Source organism: Anguilla anguilla, chromosome 2, assembly GCF_013347855.1.
Source record: "Anguilla anguilla isolate fAngAng1 chromosome 2, fAngAng1.pri, whole genome shotgun sequence".
In the NCBI taxonomy this organism is placed as follows: domain Eukaryota; kingdom Metazoa; phylum Chordata; class Actinopteri; order Anguilliformes; family Anguillidae; genus Anguilla; species Anguilla anguilla.
Window position 1 is genome coordinate 28,350,027 of NC_049202.1, and position 19,110 is coordinate 28,369,136.

The following is a 19,110-nucleotide window of genomic DNA, read 5'->3' on the forward strand; positions in this document are numbered from 1 at the left end:
TATTATACATGAATGTTTTTTTCTACTTTCGGCTGTTCCAGTTCGGGGTCGCCACAGCGGATCATGCTGATCTGCATATTTGATCTGGCATATGTTTTTACGCCGGATGCCCTTCCTGATGCAACCCTCCCATTTATCCGGGCTTGGGTCCGGCACTACGAATGCATTGACTTGTGCATCCCCAGTGACTGGGTTTTTGGGGCATTGGCTGGGATACGATTTTATTATTATTATGCATGAATATTCAGTTAATAATTTTTTTGTCATTTGAAAACATCTAGTAGAACATCCATTTATTTTTTTCATTTTCATTTTTATTTTACTCTGTTTAAATTACAACATAACATGCATTCAGAGCTGGACGCATTGCGGTAATGAGAATTTCAGCAGAAAATGCAATAAAATACAAAAATAATTCATTCCTATGTTGAACTTACTCTTTGTGCAAGGTAGAGAACACTATTATCTTTATTATGATATTTTGTTATATTACTAAATTACATGTTTTATATTTTAAATCATTACTGCCATGGTATTTTAATGGTTTCATGAGAATGACCTTTGGACTTAGGGCTACACCTAATCAAAGGGCCCCCTCAAAATTATCACGCAATATTTTCAGGCTCTCTCAGGTCTTGGCTTTTTAAATGGAAAACAAACAAAGTGGGGAGTCATACACTATTCCAGCCAATCAAGACGTTGCTTCAGGAGCACGGAAGGGAGGGGTGTAATTTGATTGGCTGTTGAGCTCAATTATCAACAACTTTTTGCCAGAATCGAGGACTGTGCTTTCATCTGAGTTGAAAACACAACAATATTAAAAAAGTGAGTCGGTATGATTAATTAGTAAACAATTTATTTTGTGGAAACAATTATTTCTAACCTGAGACAAGGATAACATCAAGGCTAAATGTATAGGAAACCACGGCACAACTATAACATAAAGAAGGCTATATGACTATAAAACACAAATTAAATGCTAGGTCCTCACAGATAGCACAACACATGCACACACATGTTACAGTAGCCTAGGCTATTCCATGATAACTTAACTACACAAATTGTTAATAACCAGATGAGAGAAACAGTTCAATCAGTTCAAATACTACAGTACAGTCCTAAACAACACATAATAATTCTTGCACCAATGACATTACGTTTACTTGTTCATTGGACCGACTCTAGACTAATCAGGCAGAAACATTCGACAGTCCTAAACAATGCATAATCATTTTTGCACCAATGACATTACGCTTACTTGTTCTTTGGACCGACTGTAGATCAGTCAGGCTCGCTTGCTCATCAGCTAAAGAAAGTACTGTTTCAGTTACGTAGGGGTAGCTACGCTGTGATGTATTCGGTTGAACAAGCCAGCAGCAAGCTAGCAAAGTTTATAGTGATACCCCAGTGCATTATCCTTTTAGCTAACCTAGCTACTAACGTTAGCGTGCAGACTGGGTGTGCTGATCGTTACACGTGTGAACACTCCGGTTTAAAACGGTTATCTACCTACTTTAATTTATATATATAGCTATAGCTATATTTAATTTAAGGCCTCTAAAAATGACAACTACCTCTACACTTAACAGACTGAACCTGTACAAAGGGTACATAATACACAGCACTCATACGCCGGTATGCACTTATAGCTGGCTAGCCACCTCGACAGCATTTTCAGTAATAGAGGGTATGCACATGACGTCACAGTAAGTGGAAGTCACTACGGTTACACCCACTGAGTGGCAGAAAGACTACTGAGTGGCAGTGTTAGCGTTCCGCTTGAATGCCGCGAAGACACAAAAAACATCTAAAATGGGAAAGAGCTGTTGTGCGATTGACTGTACAAATAGATTCAACAAGAAATCGGAGCTATCTTTTTACAGACTGCCGAAAGATAAAGAAAAGAGAAGCAAATGGATCGCTGCAATTTGCAAAAACAACTGGAATCCAGGCACCGAAACGTGGATTTGCGATTGTCAGTTTGTGTCAGGTATGTTGGATTTTTGGGTAAAATCATACCTTAAGTTATGTACTGTATTGACTACTCATCAATTAAATATTTAGCATCTTTAATTTATATTCTGTGTAACTGTAAAGATTTTGTCAGCATTTATTTTAAAAAAATATCCATGATGATGAGCCTTGTCTTCTACAAACAAAGGGGGGATGGTTAGATAGTGTTAGCTAGCCAAGCATATAAATTAAGGTATGATTTTACCCAAAAATCCAACATACCTGACACAAAATAACAACCGCAAATCCGCGTTTCGGTGCCTGGATTCCAGTTGTTTCTGCGAATTGCAGCGATTCATTTGCTTCTCTTTTCTTTAGCTTTTGGCAGTCTGTAAAAAGATAGCTCCGATTTCTTGTTGAATGTCCATGGACCACTGCCTTTAATTTAAGCAGATTATCGTTTGTTTTACTCCTGGTTTCCTCTACTAAAGGCAGCCATGTTGCAGCATGTTTTGCCACTCAGTCCGACTGAGGGGGCGTATTCCGGTGGGAAAGTGACGTCAATGCATACTCTCTATACGGGAGTACTGTATGCAGCTGAAATCCTCTATGGAAAGCAACCTCACAGCGACCTTATCTTCGATCAGTAGGTAATGTTGTGCTTCACTTTGGGTGTTTATTCCGATGGAAAAGAGAGAGAGCCAACTTTTTTTTATTTTAGTCATCGACATTTCCTTCTGATGTCTACGACGGCGATCGCGACCACAACATTTATTTTGCCTATTTTGTATAGCTATTTCCGTGGATAAAATTGCATTTATTATTATTATTTATTGGTAAAACATTCATATCCAGGGAGGTAGCTAACTACTTGAAAGTTAGATCACATGTGTAGCCGTTTACTAATACGATTGCATTTCAGGGTTATTGCAAAATAACCCGTTAAACCAGAGAAATTCCTGAGTTGTCTTAGAATCTTTATCGCAACAGAATGTATCAAGGCTGGCAGCATCGGCATAGCAACGGACGCTGTAACAAAACTTTAAGAATGTCACAATGGGTATAACAGCTGTTTTAGAATGTCATTGCGTCACCCGGACCACTTTTGCAGCCCGGATAAAAATTGGCGTGACACTGCAACAACTACATGTCATCACTGAATTTGAAAAGAAGGAATTGTATTGGACCATAAAACAACCAGACAATTTGTCTAATCATCTCATCGTCTCTTTATTTATATCCTACACATGAACAACGAACGGGCTGCAAATTTATAGGCTACCGAACTGATGTAGGGTTACTTCTGTCCACCAGGGCCCTGCCAGCCTGCGGGCCCTGGGGCTTAAGCCCACCTTAGCCCCATTGTTAATCCGGCCCTGGATGTCTCACTATTATGCAATTAAGTAGATTCTACTGTAGTTAAGTAGCATAGGCAGCTTGAAAAAACACTTGGGCAGCCTGCATAAGACATTTCAATGCTGAATGGTAAAAAAAACTGATGGTCATTGGTCCCAATTCTTATGCTGATTTGGAACATGGAGATGACTCATTGAATGGTATCATTGTAATTCAATGTCTGTGAATTTTGCCTCATAGTCATTGTGTGATGCTGTCTGGAGCTCCAGATCCATCATCCAGTTCCTCTAAACTGCACTATTCTGAACTATACCATTTGTTCTTCTATTATTCCTGTTAGCGTGCACCTTAGCTGGTCAACCCATTTTTCCCACGGTGCACAGGAACTGCCACTGTGGGCTATGCATATTGTGGTCACTCACTCACTCACTCACTGACTCACTCACGGACGACCCTTGAGGGACGTTTTGTGGGACGCATGCGCAGGTGGTGCCAGCTAAAATGTGTCTGCGGAACTGAGTTGCTCCGTGGGTCTGGGCGGTTATGTGCTTGTATTTTCTGTCTGCTAGTTTACACCATGTTAGCCCATGGAGGATGGGCTCCCCCTCTATAGCCAGGTTTCTCTCGAGATTTCTTCCCATTGGGGGGATTTTTCTCGCCGCCATTTGAGGGTTTTCTCTCCACTGGGAGTTTTTTACCTTATGTTCTTTCTATTTGGCGGTTAATGGCGGTTTGCTCTCTTTGCTCTTTCTGCTCTGTCTCTTGCCTTGCTACTCTGTGAAGTGTCATTATGACAGTTCTCTGTAAAAAGCACAATATAAATAAAACTGAATTGATTTGAAAATAAAAAAAATGATTAGTACAGAGGAAAAACAACCAACTTTCCCAATGCTTTTGCATTTAACCGTGTGTGTTGTCTTTGTTGGTTTTGTTTTGAATTGGCATTGAAACAATTGACAGTTCTGTTTGTGTATACTGTTGCTGCAGGGGGGTGATCCGTGTGGATGTAAGTCTACAGAGTTTTGACCTGGACCAGTGTGCAAAGGGGAAGGATTGGTTTTCTAACACACACCAGTGCAACCGTACTAGCATGCAGGTGAGTCTAATATTAAGTTTCCAGAAACTAGAAATTGTCATGTTCTGTGGTTGCTTTCATCATACATTCATGGCCACTTTATTAGGCACACTTTCCTAGTAGGACCTCCTTTTACCTGCAGAACAGCCTGAATTCTTCACAGCATGGATTCAACAAGGTACTAGAAACATTCCTTAGATTTTTTCTCCACACTGATTGGTAGCGTCACACAGTTTCTGCTGATTTTTTTGCCTCATATTCATGCTGCAAACCTTGTGTTCCACCTTATCCCAAAGCTGCTCTATTGGAATCTGATCTGGGGACTGTGTAGGCTTTTGGAGAACAGTGCAGTCACTGCGATGTTTGTGGAACCAGCTTGAGATGATGCATGCTTTTGATATGCTGCATTATCCAGCTGATAGTATCCATTTGAAAAGGGTGGACTTTGGCCATAAAGAGATGCACATGATCAGCAACAATGCTTAGGTATGCCATGCCATTCAGATGAAAATTTAATCCAAAGGTAAGAAAAATTAAGTTGAAGAAGCAGTCTCCTCAGTGAATGAACAAAGCCATACGGTAGAGTTTGAGACAAAGAAACTGCATACGATATATAAAAACAAGATATATAAAAACAACAGCACTGAGAGTAATAAGGCTCAATATTGTAATGTGTGATAAGGTTAAAAAAGATTTACTGGAACTTTACTTTGAAAGGCAAATTGCCCAAGATGCAAAAAAGTAATACTAAATGTTTCTTTCAATACTGTTTGGCTCATGACCAACCTTTCCACAAAATCTTGTGCAAATCTGTGAATCCATTCAGGAGTTATGCACCTTTTTGTGACAGGCCACACACCCTCACACAAACATGTGACCTCTTCTTTGGCTCATGACCAAACTTTTCACAAAATCTTGTGAAAACCTGTGAATCCATTCGGGAGTTATGTGCCTTTTTGTGATAGGCCACACCCATTGCCACGCCCCCTCACACACCCTCACACAAACACGTGACCTCTTCTTTGGCTCATGACCAAACTTTCCACAAAATCTTGTGCAAATCTGTGAATCCATTTGGGAGTTATGCGCCTTTTTGTGATAGGCCACGCCCCCTCACACACCCTCAAACAAACATGTGACCTCTTCTTTGGCTCATGACCAACCTTTCCACAAAATCTTGTGCAAATCTGTGAATCCATTTGGGAGTTATGCGCCTTTTTGTGATAGGCCACGCCCATCAGCACGCCCCCTCACACAAACAAGTGACCTCTTCTTTGGCTCATGACCAACCTTTCCACAAAATCTTGTGCAAATCTGTGAATCCATTCGGGAGTTGTGCGCCTTTTTGTCATTGGCCACGCCCATCACCACACCCCTCTCACACCCTCACACAAACACGTGACCTCTTCTTTGGCTTATGACCAACCTTTCCACAAAATCTTGTGCAAATCTGTGAATTCCTTCGGGAGTTATGTGCCTTTTTATCATAGGCCACGCCCATCGCCACGCCCCCTCACACACCCTCACACAAACACATGACCTCTTCTTTGGCTCATGATCAACCTTTCCACTAAATCTTGTGCAAATCTGTGAATCCATTCGGGAGTTATATGCCTTTTTGTGATAGGCTACGCCCATCGCCAGGCCCCTTCTGGGCTTCCAGGCTCTTGATCAATTGGCCTGAAAGTTACTCAGTTACTTGGTCATGACCAACGGCCATGCCAAATTTCAGCCTCCTGGGGTGAAAACTGTGGCCGCTACGGGGTGGGACACTTTTTGTGCTCCAATTCCATCATCAAGTTCGCCGATGACACAACAGTTATTGGTCTGATAACCGACAACAACACCACGGACTACATGGACGAGGTGATGGCACTCTCAAAGTGGTGCCAGGGGAACAACCTGGAGCTTAACGTGGAGAAAACCAAGGAGCTGATCCTGGACTTCAGGAAGAGGGCTGAGCATGTACCCATAACTATAAATGGGGCAGCTGTGGAGCGGGTCAGTAGCTTCAGATTCCTTGGAGTCCAAATCTCGGAGGACATGAAGTTGTCTCGGCATGTGGACATGCTGGTGAAGAAGTGCCAGCAGCACCTTTACAATCTAAGAAGGCTGAAGAAGTTTGGCATGTCCTCACCTGTCCTGAGGAACCTTTACAGGTGCACTATTGAAAGCATCATGACTGGCTGCATCACCACCTGGTACGGCAACTGCTCTGAACAGGATCGGCGGCGGCTTCAGAGGGTGGTGCGGTCGGGCCAACGGCTTACAGGTGGCATGCTGCCTAACTTGGAGGACATATACACCAAGAGATGTATATGCAAGGCCAATAAGATCATTGCTGATCCCAGCCACCCGAGCCATGGCCTCTTCATTAGGAAGCAGTCCAAGAGGAAGCCTGGCTATATCAGTATCAGAGCTAAGACTAACCACCTCAGGAACAGTTTCTACCCCCAGGCCATCCGGATGCTGAGCTGAGACTCCCAACACCTGTTCAGCTCCACCAACACCTGACCCTGTCCCCATAGACCCCCTGTTTCCATCCATTCACGCCCCCTGCCTCCCCCCATTTCCTCCCACTGTATTTTACAGCACATACATACACTTAATGAGACTCTTTTAATCTTATTTATTGTGAACGCGCTTACATACATATGTGTATATTGGGTGTGTATATGTATGTATAGGCATATGTGTATGTGCATGTATGTATGTATGTATATATATGTGTGTGTATGTAATATATGTATATTCTTTTTTATATTTTATTCTATGATTTTATTGCTATTGTTTTTATTATTATTACTACTATTATTATCATCATTCAATTGATTGACTGTTTATTTCATAGGGATGAGTAACAAACAGCAACAAAGAATCTCACTGCCATGCTAAGGTGTATGTGATCAACAAACTTGACTTGACTTGACTTGTAGACCAACCGACTGACCAGTGGCGGCTGGTGATAAAATTTTTTGGGGGGGCGCAGTTTTGGGGGGGACAAACAAACTGAAGCAGCACTTCATAGCTCAGCAAATTAAATAAATAAATAAATAAATCTAAAAACAATACAACACACTAATGTTGCCTAAACAATGGCCAGTAGCACTACTTGAACATATTTTGCCCTCCTTAATAATATAAAATAATATGTAGAGATGACAAAATGCCCATTTCACCTACATCACCTAAAGTTACCAACAGGCAACAGCTCAATTTCTAAATATGGAACTACTAAAGTCATTTTTACTGCCACTGTTACATTCTATGAAGTCATAAAAAAGTAGGAAAATATTAGCTAACTCCAATGTCATTTATAGAGCCTTCTGCTGCCATCTGCTGGACAAAATGTGAATGTGAATGCTGAACTTGAAAGGAGGCAACAAAATTCACCAACCCACGGAATATCCCGGGATTATCGGAGCTCTCACTCTCATCGTGGCCACGCAAAGCCAACTCAAAGGCTCCACAAAATTTAGCAGTCTATTATTCTGGACAGGATGTGTCGATTTTGTCTTCTCTTCGTTGTGCCTTCTAATGCCAATCCTGTAGCCTTCATCTAGCTGTTCAGCAGTGCTAAACTTGCTAGTCTCACACTATTGTCTACACGGCTGCAGCTACTTTCGTGCCGTTTGCATTTTTCAGAAAGATGTTATAGGTCTTGTTCCCCCGTCGTTGTCCACGACGCTTCGGTGCCGACACTTTGAAATAGCAAACAGGGAAAGCAATAAAAGGCATTACTTACACCACATCCAGCTAGTCAACTCCGTTTGTCATAACAAGAGCCCATTCCGGGTGTATGCTCGTCCTCGATCACTTGCCTGCTGCTGAATTTGTAAAATGGGTCGGTCTGGTCCAAGCTCCTTTATCTTCTTTTTTTCTTCCAGTGAACACCTTGTGTAAGGGCGTTTTTGTAAGGAAATAACTCAATTCTCTTTGATTTCCGCGATTCTACTTGAAGTTGCCATCTCCTGAAAGTACTGGTCAGCTAGCTAAGGAGCAGGAGTGACAATCGCGCATCCGTAGTTATATTAATGACGGGCGTGAACATGAAAGATAGTGTTGAGAATTGTCCAATCACATTAGATCAAAAAACATAAAAACAATACTAATTCGCTGCCAATAAAAGTAGGAGTATCTGGGGTGCAGAGAGCTGCGCCCCGTGGGAAATCTGAAGCAACCGTTTAGAGAGCAGCCTCAGGTCACCTGCTTGCCAAAAGTTGAAAGACTTACATACACACTCATTTGACCGGCGCCCTTCACCCAGGAAGTAGGCTATAATCACACAGAAATTAACCAAATACAATTTGATTTTGGAATCAATTTTTAATGAATGCTGGCAGGCGCTGACAGACTACCAGGCTCATTGTACGAGTAAACTATTTTTATTTTATAATTATTTCGCATTTAGGGGGGCGGCACCCCAGTGCCCCGCATTATAGAACCGCCACTGCGACTGACCGTCTGACCAACTGACCGACAAACATAGCTATAGAGCTTCCGGTCGCAGCTAATAAAGAAGGGGCATTGCTTTATAAGAATAAGGATATTGCTGACATCTTAAATATTAACTTTGTTGAGAGTTTTACTAGAGAGGAGTTTACCAATAAACTGGAAGACATATTCAGTAGTCAGAATGTCTTAGCTAATGTTGATATAGAGGATAAATAAAGACAACTAAAGACAAATAAGGCAATAGGCCCCGATGGCACATACCAAAGGGTACTCAAAGAGTTAGGTGAGATCAGCTTTAAACCACTGGCAGGTATTTTTGACAGCCTTTAGAAACTGAAGAAATACCAAAGAACTGGGAGTAAGTTAATATAATATGTATTTATGAGTAAGAGGACAGTACTGATCCAGGAAACTACAGGCCTGTCAGTTAAACTAGCATCACATGTAAAATGCTGGAATCTATTATTAGAGACAAGTTAGAATTGTTCTTGAAAATAACAACATCCTAAGTGATAGGCACTATGACCGTTGAAAGGAAAAGTCATGCCTGACAAACCATTTGGTATTCTTTGAAGAAGCTACTAAGTGTTCTGAATATAACTAGGCTTATATATACTCGGATTTCCAAAAAGTATTTGACGTGGTATCACCTGAGAAACTTGTTAGCAAAGTGAAGAAAGCAGGAATTACAGGATGTATTTCAGAGTTGGTTCAGAACTGGCTACAGGGTAGAACATTAAGAGTGCTAGGAGGGATCTTATCTGAGTCGGGTACTGTGGGTAATGGAGTCCCACAAATATTGGTGCTGGGACCACTGCTCTTTTTAATTTATATCAATGATCTTGACTAGACCTGGGTCAAATACATATTTAACGTATTTTAATTACTTTTAAATACTTATTTAGAAATTATTTGAAATTTAGCATTTACAAATACTGAGTATTTAAATTACAAAATGTATTTGAAAATACATTTAAGGAGCATTTGCATGTATTTGCAATTACTTTCAAATATGTCTTAAAAAACATTTAAAATACAGAATTTTCAAATACAAAGTATTTAATTTAATTTAATTATTTGAAAATACTTTCACAACATAAGGCCAGTGGTGCAACGTGTGCAAGTGCACCAAGCTGTTGAAAGACTTAAAAAACACTGGATATGCGAGAACCAATCAGCTCTGAAGGTTTTGATAATATTGGTAATTAGAGGACAGTATTTTGATGAGAAAGTACCAAGTGACTGCTGACGGCCCCGGTCCATTTTTACCGATTTCCATTGTTAATTGGTAGTGCACAGCTGAATTCTATTTTATCAGTGTATAACCTTACAAAATGTAAAAGATGGAACTGTATATATGGCTGTTGAACACTCTGACAACAGAAAAAGAGAGGAAATACAGGAAAAGGCCACTAAATTTAAAAATATTGCATGGCTATAATAAACTGGCAAGTAGCTTATCAAGAAATCTTCAAGAGTTTTCCATACCCCCCATGCAAAGACACGGGCATTTAGGCTACTGTCTGTTAGAGGCAGTACATGGTTTGTTTAAAATTGCCAGTGTAGGCTACCCTTGCCGTTAATCCAAATTGAACCCCTAGCCCCTAGTAGTTCCCCTGGATTGCCCTCAGTATTATAACTCGCTGACATCACATTGAGGGCCACTCACAAATATTGTACAAAGAACTCTGGGATACTCCCTTTAGTATGAAGCCTACATTGTTGCTGACTCAGTCATTTCTGTTGTCTATCACTGGGGTCCAGAGTACACTAACACTGTAGTAAATCCAAAATCCAACAATCTAACCATCCAATCAATTCTAATTCATACACAAAGTATTTTTTTAAGTTTGTTTAACCAGCCACTTTTAGCATTGTCATTATTTTTGAAATCATGGCATCTGAACATTTTACGTGTTATAATTGCAAATCTTTAAGCTAAATATTTCTGACAGTATAGTATTCTGCATAGGCTACTGACTGCATAGAATTCTGAGATGAATAAATCCTGGTTAGACAACGATAATAATAATTTAAATATTATTACAATTAATTTTCATAATGAATTATAATTAATTTTATCAAATGGTTTGGTATGTATTTGAAAAATTTCTAAATATAATTTATATTTGTATTTTAATGTATTTTTAAAAGGCTCTAAATACTAAAAGTATTTGGTTTCCCACGTAAGTATTTATTTAAAGGAATGTATTTTTGGCTGGACCGCAGCAGCGGGGCCAGCCCTACAAACACAAATGTCTGTGACTGAGTCACTGAGTGATGAAGTTACACCATTGGTCGGCCGATTTATGAAGTTACACCATTGGTCTAGGTTTTGACCGGGTCTTGTTCAAATACTGTTTGTGAAGGTATTTGGTTTCCCATTCAAATAATTTAAATAAATCAAATCTAATGTATTTAATGTGTGAATGTATTTAAAAATACTTCAAATATGTATTTAACTACATTTTCAAATACAAATACAAATATGTATTTGTGTTTGACCCAGGTCTGATCTTGACAGTGTAGTGAGGTTTACTCAGATGAATGGAGTTTCAACAACCCATCAGAATTGGAGACGTCAGTAGAGCCCAGCTTATTGAAGTAACACGGACACGACAACAGTTTAGAAATAAAGAATATACATATATTGGTTATGATAATGAGCTGGTAAAGGGCTAATTGAAAACAATAATTTGTATAATATGATTATACGAGGAAATGATGAATTTGCATTGGCTAAACATAAGAGGTTGGCAGTACTACCATTTAACGAAGGTTAGTTTGTGTTATTGGTTTGTGACACGCTACTCTATGTTACTTGGTTAATTCGTTATATCAGTCTCATAAAAATAAAGTTTAACAACGTAAACTACATCAAAGAATTTGCTGTTCCCAACCAACATACGCACAACAAACAAAACACAGCAACAAACAGCAGTAAAATAACCTAAACAGGTATTTCAAATTTTAATTGTATAATTTGATGTCTGTGTCAAATAAAATGCATTTCAATACTTGTGATAATAAGGGAGGCCAGTCCTTATTTCTGTTAGGTAATGCTCGTTCAGCTCATCTGGTCCCAGGGGTCCATGGCAGGTGCGCAGAGACTTGGGAAACTTTTGTGAATTCGGGGTCGCGACTGGTTCCAGTCAAAATGATGGATGTGCACAAATCCTCCACTTGGGTCCAGCTCCAAGGGAGATATGGAGGAAAAGTATGGAGATACGTGTTCCTCAAACAGATGGAACCCCACGTGTGATCTCTGTAATGTGATTGGTTTATTATTTTGGCCACAGAAACATTTGATTGGCTTGTGCTATTGGAGCGGTCAATGAAACATGGATAGGTAGACCATTGATTAAGTTTTTTTAATTGGGCTCCCCATTCCTCCAAAAAGGGGGTGTTCCTTGCCCCAAGCTGTGCTTAATTGATCACGCAGAGAGTTTATTGCAGGGTCACAAGAGGAACGGGACAGGCGCATACTTCCTTGGTTGACCAAAAAAGTTAATGATAAACATGACTCAGTCCCGTGGTCTGGGAGCCAGAGGCCCCAAAGTTCCTGTGTATAGTTACACATTGTTACAACAGTGACATTGAAAGTACATTAGTTAAATTGCAAATGATACAAAACTGGGAGGCCCAACTCATAGTTCGAAATCTGCTAAAGTAATTCAAGAAGATCTAGAAGTGGGTGGAAACTTGGCAAATTAAAGTTAATATTGCTAAATGGAAAGTGCCCTAGCTGTAAAAAAAAAAAAATGCCAACACGATGCTGGGTTATATAGCCAAATGTATTTGAGTATCAATCCAATTCATTTTTTATATCACATTTGGAGTATTGAGTACAGTTCTGGGGACCATAAATACATAAAAAATGGACGCTCTGGAAAAGTTTCAAAGAGGGGCAACTAAATTTATTCCTGGTATGAAAGCTATGAGGAAAGACTTAAGATGCTGAGGGCCATATTAACTAAGCATGCCGCAAATTACTGTCAGTGTAACAAAATTATGTGTCACAGCATGTTTTCAATTTAGTGGGGTATTGTCTAAGAGTGGTTATGTAAACGAGCTCAGCCACAGTGAGTTCATTTAAATGCACTGCCAGTATTTAAGTCTTGTGTGTGGCAGGAAAGCAACATTGTTGTACCGCTCCATCGCTGGTGAAGTCGGGTTATGGACATGTGTCAGGATACATGGATGCAAGGGATAGGCACTGTCGCCCTAAAATTTTAACACGTCACATTAGTAAAAACTTCAGAACACATTTTTCATATTTAATTCCATACCCAATAGCCAACCATCTCCAGAGTAAGCACCTCTCAACTTCTCTAACATGCAACTGCTCGTAAAGTGTTTTAAAAAGATTTTTAAAGATTCTCCCCTTTCACAAACATAAATGGAACCCTTGATATTGGTAACACAATCAATAGTAACATGGTTACAATGCGGCTACCGCTGCCATTTCAGGTTAGTACATGTGAAATTCAGTCCTCTACCACCTCCCAAAGGAATGGGGCAATGTGATAACCTTTGTGAGAAATATTTCCAATAAATATTTTTTTAGCAACATTTCAGTAGGCTATAGCAAGGGATGTTGTGTCTCCCCATCACTCTAGACTGCTCCCAGCTCATAAGTAGGAGCTTGTCTTTACAAAACACAACTTGGGGAAGTTTGAATAAAGCATAATAGCTGAAGACGTATTCCACCCAGGGAATCTTTTCATACAGGTAGTGGGGCTTCAACAAAGAGGGAAGACAAAGTATTAACAAACAAAATCAACATTTTAGTTATATTCTGTATTTTTTAAAATTTCATTAGGAGTTCATTGCATTAAGTAGTTCATAATAAAGATGAGGACCTTTTTTATTTATTATATAAGCATTATTTCAGTTTATAATTGATTTCAGTGTCCCCCAGGTAGGGGTGAAGGTGGGGTTGATGTAGTTTGTACTATGCAGTTCAGAGTAAGGATGAGTATCCTTTAATGTTTGATTAACGGTTACTGTTTAAAGTAATGTTTGAACTTGATTTTACTGTTTGTTTACCTCAGTGTTATAAAGGCCTGTTATGGCTGTATAGAGGAAACTGTTTGGTACTTTTTAAATACAACTTTAAAAAGCAAATCACCTGTTACTAAACTGAACTATTATTGATATCGTTGTAAAACCATGACTTTAATGCTTTAATATCTCAACAATAGTAGTGCCAGTGATTATAATGGTAAAAACCTGGGATTTTTTGGCATTTTAAAAAGCTTCCATGTTAAACTCCACCCACGTCAAGTTTATGCCACACCCACTTCCGGCTTTTATCCAAATACAAATCATTTTGTTTGTTGAACAGATACAGATGCAAATGCAAATTATGGCATCTCCCTCTACCTATATTAGCTATTCCTGTAGCCCTATATCCTGTTAAACGGTAATAATCAAGTATAATTATGTAGTTCATGAAGTTAAATGTGGATATCTGGGCTGGGCTGGTAGCTTAGTGTCGAGTGTCATATTGGTCTTTACGGAGCTGACACATTAGGTAACTTAGTGTCAAGTGTCAAGCTGGCGTTTAAGGAGCTGACGCGCTAGGTAGCTAAGCATCAAGTATCAAGCTGGCCTTTACAGAGCTGACACACTAGGTAGCTTAGTGTAATAGTGGCATTACATACGTTTACTCTGTGTTGGCAATCTCTATACAAGGTTTTCCCTAGGTTTTCAGAGGGCTTAGGTGCTCTCAACTATATTCTGAAACAGCGTTTAAAAAAAAAAAAAAAATATGAAAAAACGCTTTTACCAGCGGTTTTCATCAGAAAAAGACGTTATGTGTGAACACAGCCTAACTTTGTTTAGCTACCAAGCCAAATTAGATACTAATGTTAGTTCATTCGAGGTATCTTTATGTAACGTTGTCATAAAATTTTTCCCGTCCGTGAAAACTGGATTACTTGTTTACATTTTTGACAGGTGTGGCTAGGGTAAATCTATCGGTGTTTCCGTTGCAGCACTTTCGACACAAGCAAAATCAGAAACGCTGTCCTAAAATGTATTCTTACCGTGAAGAGTGCCTGACCGGCAACCGTAGTAATGTGTTAACATGGCGGCACAATTATATCGAGAAATACCATCTTTGGGGAAAAACCTCTATATTCTGTAAATGCATTTAACCTACCATGCATAAAAACATAAAAACGCTCGTGAATCACCCACTTCTATTTATAATTCCATCATAATGCGGAGTGTTTAAAACCATAAAGACACCTCTCCGTTTTTTTGTTTTTTGTCAGCGCATCATTGTTCTTTTTACATTCATTCTGATACGCCGCCTAAATGCCTTTTTACGTTCATTCGGCTTAAGGCGCTCCACAAAATCACTTAGGTGCTGCGCCTAAGCCTTTCTATGGTAGGGAAAACCCTGCTATACTGCCTAACCTTATCTCCTCTCTTTATTTTTCCCTGGGGCTTCTGCCCTTTCCTCGCCATGAGTTCAAAGACCGCTCCAACCTGTTTCCTCACCCTGAGTCCACAGGATCTTTCTAACCCTGTCTCTCGCTCCATGGTCATAGACCGCTTCAGCCTGTTCCTGCCCTGCTCAGGCATAGTTGGGTTCCTCCCAAGATTTCTTGCCACAAATCCTGAACAAATGTTTCCTCAATCTTTAATACAGAGCTGTAGGAAACGTCTGCTACTGAATGTGCAACTGCTTGACATCATGCTCAGGGGGATAAATGAGTGATGCTGCTGGTTCTTTGGTGCAAGGGAGAAGAAAAGGAAAAACAGCAACCACCAGTCAAAAACATGCTCCATCATCAATTTCCTCCCCGTAACACAGTGAGAGTCAAAACAATTGATTTGTAGTGAAATACGGCGTATGATTATGTTATGATTTACAGCAATGCACAATTCTGATATTTTGGATAGATTTGGAGGCACCAAAGGACACCAAAACACACTGTTTACATTATGCTCTATAGGTTTTAAGTAGTTCTGCATATCTCCCCCTGATTTTGCACACTTGTGGTCAAGGGGTGGATGATCCAAACATGAATAGTTTTACCTGTTTTACATACAGTGCCTTCAGAAAGTATTCAGACCCCTTCACTTTTTCCACATTTTGTTACGTCACAGCCATATTATAAAATGGATTAAATTCATTTTTGTTCTCATCAATCTACACAAAATACCCCATAATTACAAAGCGAAAACAGGTTTTTTGAAACTTTTACAAATTTATAAAAAATAAAAAACTGAAGTATCACATTTACATAGGTGTCAGAGCCTTTACTCAGTACTTTGTTGAGGCACCTTTGGCAGCGATTACAGCCTTAAGGCTTCTTGGGTATGACACTACAAGCTTGGCACTCCTGTATTTGGGGTATTTTTCCCATTTTCTCTGGAGATCCTCTCAAGCTCTGTCAGGTTGGATGGGGAGTGTTTGCACAGCTATTTTCAGGTCTCTCCAGAGATGTTCGATCAGGTTCAAGTCTGGGCTCTGGTTGGGCCACTCAAGGACATTCATAGACCTGTCCCGAAGCCACTCCTGCATTGTCTTGGCTGTGTGCTCAGGGTCGTTGTCCTGTTAGAAGGTAAACCTTCGGCCCAGTCTGAGGTCCTGAGCGCTCTGGCGCAGGTTTTCATCAAGAATATCTGTACTTTGCTCCGTTCATCTTCGGTCCTTCACCCTCAATCCTGACTAGTCTCCCAGTTCCTGCTGCTGAAAAACATCCCCACAGTATGATGCTGCCACCACCATGCTTCACTGTAGGGATGGTATTGGCCAGGTGATGAGCGATGCCTGGTTTCCTCCAGACGTGACGCTTGGCATTGTGGCCAGGGAATTCAATCTTGGTTTCATCAGACCGGAGAATCTTGTTTCTCATGGTCTGAGAGTCTTTTAGGTGTCTTTTGGCAAATTAGAGTGGGCTGTCATGTGCCTTTTACTGAGGAATGGCTTCCGTCTGGCCACTCTACCATAAAGTCCACTCTACCTGGAGTGCTGCAGAGATGGTTGTCCTTCTGGAAGGTTCTCCCCTTTCCACAGAGGAACTCTGGAGCTCTGTCAGAGTGGCTATTGGGTTCTTGGTCACCTCCCTGACTAAGGCCCTCCTCCCGTGATTGCTCTGTTTGGCCGGGAAGCCAGCTCTAGGAAGAGTCCAAGTGGTTTCAAACTTCTTCCATTTAAAAATGATGGAGATCACTGTGTTCTTAGGGACCTTCAATGCTTTAGAATTTTTTTTGTTCTTTTCCCCAGATCTGTACCTCGACACAATCCTGTCTCGGAGGTCTACGGACAATTCCTTTGACTTCATGGCTTGGTTTTTGTTCTGACGTGCACTGTCGACTGTTGGACCTCATATAGACAGGTGTGAGCCTTTCCAAATCATGTCCAATTAATTGAATTTACCACAGGTGGACTCCAATCAAGTTGTAGAAACATCTTAAGTATGATCAATGGAAACAGAATGCACCTGAGCTCAGTTTTCAGTGTCATAGCAAAGGGTCTGAATACTTATGTAAATGTGATATTTCAGTATTTATGCTTAGTTTATCTAAAAGTGTGTGAAAAAATATTTCCTAATAAAAAAATATTCTAAATATAAAAAATATTTCCTAATATCTGTGTGAAATTTACCCTTTGGCAGTTTCCATTTATGCCCCCTCATTCTGCTAACCGAAAAACTTGAATAATTTCCTGCGGTCCTTTGTTAATCCTTTAATAAATTTAAAAGCCTCAATCAAATCTCCCCTAAGTCTCCTTTTACTAAGCTTGAAAAGTCTAAGCATGTCTAGCCGTTCCTCATTACACTTATCTTTTATACCCGGAATCAATCTGGTTGCCTGTCTTTGGACCTTTTCCAGCGCCTCTATATCTGTCTTGTAGTACGGTCCCCAGAACTGCACACAATACTCAATACTTTAAGTGTGGTCTGACCAGGGTATTGTATAGGGTGAGTATGACATCCTTAGATTCATACTCAATACTCCTGGCTATGTATCCCAGCATCCTGTTGACTTTTTTACTGCTACAGCACATTGACCAGACCCTGATAGGCTTTGATCAACTATTTGATCAACTACTCCCAAGTCTTTTTCTACATGTGCACATTCTAATTTTGTACCACCCATGAAGTAATCCTGCCCTATGTTTTTATTCCCCACATGTAGAACTTTACATTTAGTTATATTGAATTTCATTTGCCAGGTTTATGCTCACTTCTGGATTCTGTTGAAATCTTCTTGGATTACTTTAGTAGATTCCAAACTGTTGGCTAAACCTCCCAGTTTTGTATCATCTGTAAATTTAACTAGTGTACTTTCAATGTCCGTGTCAAGGTCATTTATGTAAATGAGGAAGAGCAGTGGACCCAGCACTGTTCCCTGTGGAACTCCACTTCCCACAATACCCTAGGCTGGTAACAGAAGGAAACTGGGCTATTGCCATCAGGGCACCTAAACTTTGGAATGATTTACCTATTGAAATTCATTCAACAAGCTCTATATCTAGGGAGGTCGAACATTCTGCCTGCATCTGGGCTCACTGTAACCGGGCATTTAAACAGGAAATGACACAAAATCTGAGTAGAAAAAACTATTACATCATTTCAAAAGTGCACTGACAGTTCAGTGATGTTACTTTTTTAACTTTAAAAGTCAGATATTATTATGCTAATTTGAGTCCATTTATGAATATCTGTGCCTGGGCAAAATCAAAATCAGTGATAAAAATTGAACTACATTGAAGTGATTATTACACATTTTATCACAAGAAAAACTCACAGTGAAATGTTTTAGATGTATTATTTATTATACGTTCATATTATTCATATAAAAACATCACAGCTGCCAGAGTTCTGAAAAGAAAGCAGCACTCACTATCTTATTCAAAATAATCCCAGACGCGATTTTGTATTGCTGAAATGAATTGTTATTCAAATTGTAGCCATCCCCTGTCTTGCATTAATCATGATTGTCCAGTTCCGATTTGTCCAAGTTATGCCAGGAAAAAGGCCCTATAAAATGTTTTCTGACATGGCTAGACAGTTAAACCTCGATAGAAGAACAATATTTTATATGTATTTAATTGCCAACGTCTTGTCTACATTGTGCTATAAAGAATTTTAGTTTCACAAATGGGTGTTTTTTGTAATTTTGTGAGGGAAGTGGCTAATTTTCTAACATCGTATCAAACCCTTAGGTGATTTTGAAATTTTTTCCACTATTCTCAGTTTTTTACAGATTAAACTGTCTTATCTAATAGATAACCCCTCATGCAACCC

At 39.8% G+C, this 19,110-nt stretch overlaps 1 protein-coding gene across 1 annotated transcript in view; it reads left to right on the plus strand.

Moving 5' to 3' along the window:
* The window catches only part of si:ch211-156l18.8 (probable G-protein coupled receptor 158), a 173,323-nt gene that overhangs the window by 42,782 nt on the left and 111,431 nt on the right, over positions 1-19,110 (plus strand). The window contains exon 3 of the mRNA XM_035407194.1: positions 4,297-4,405. Coding sequence (XP_035263085.1) covers positions 4,297-4,405 — 109 coding nt within the window. The remainder of the gene's footprint in view (positions 1-4,296; positions 4,406-19,110) is intronic.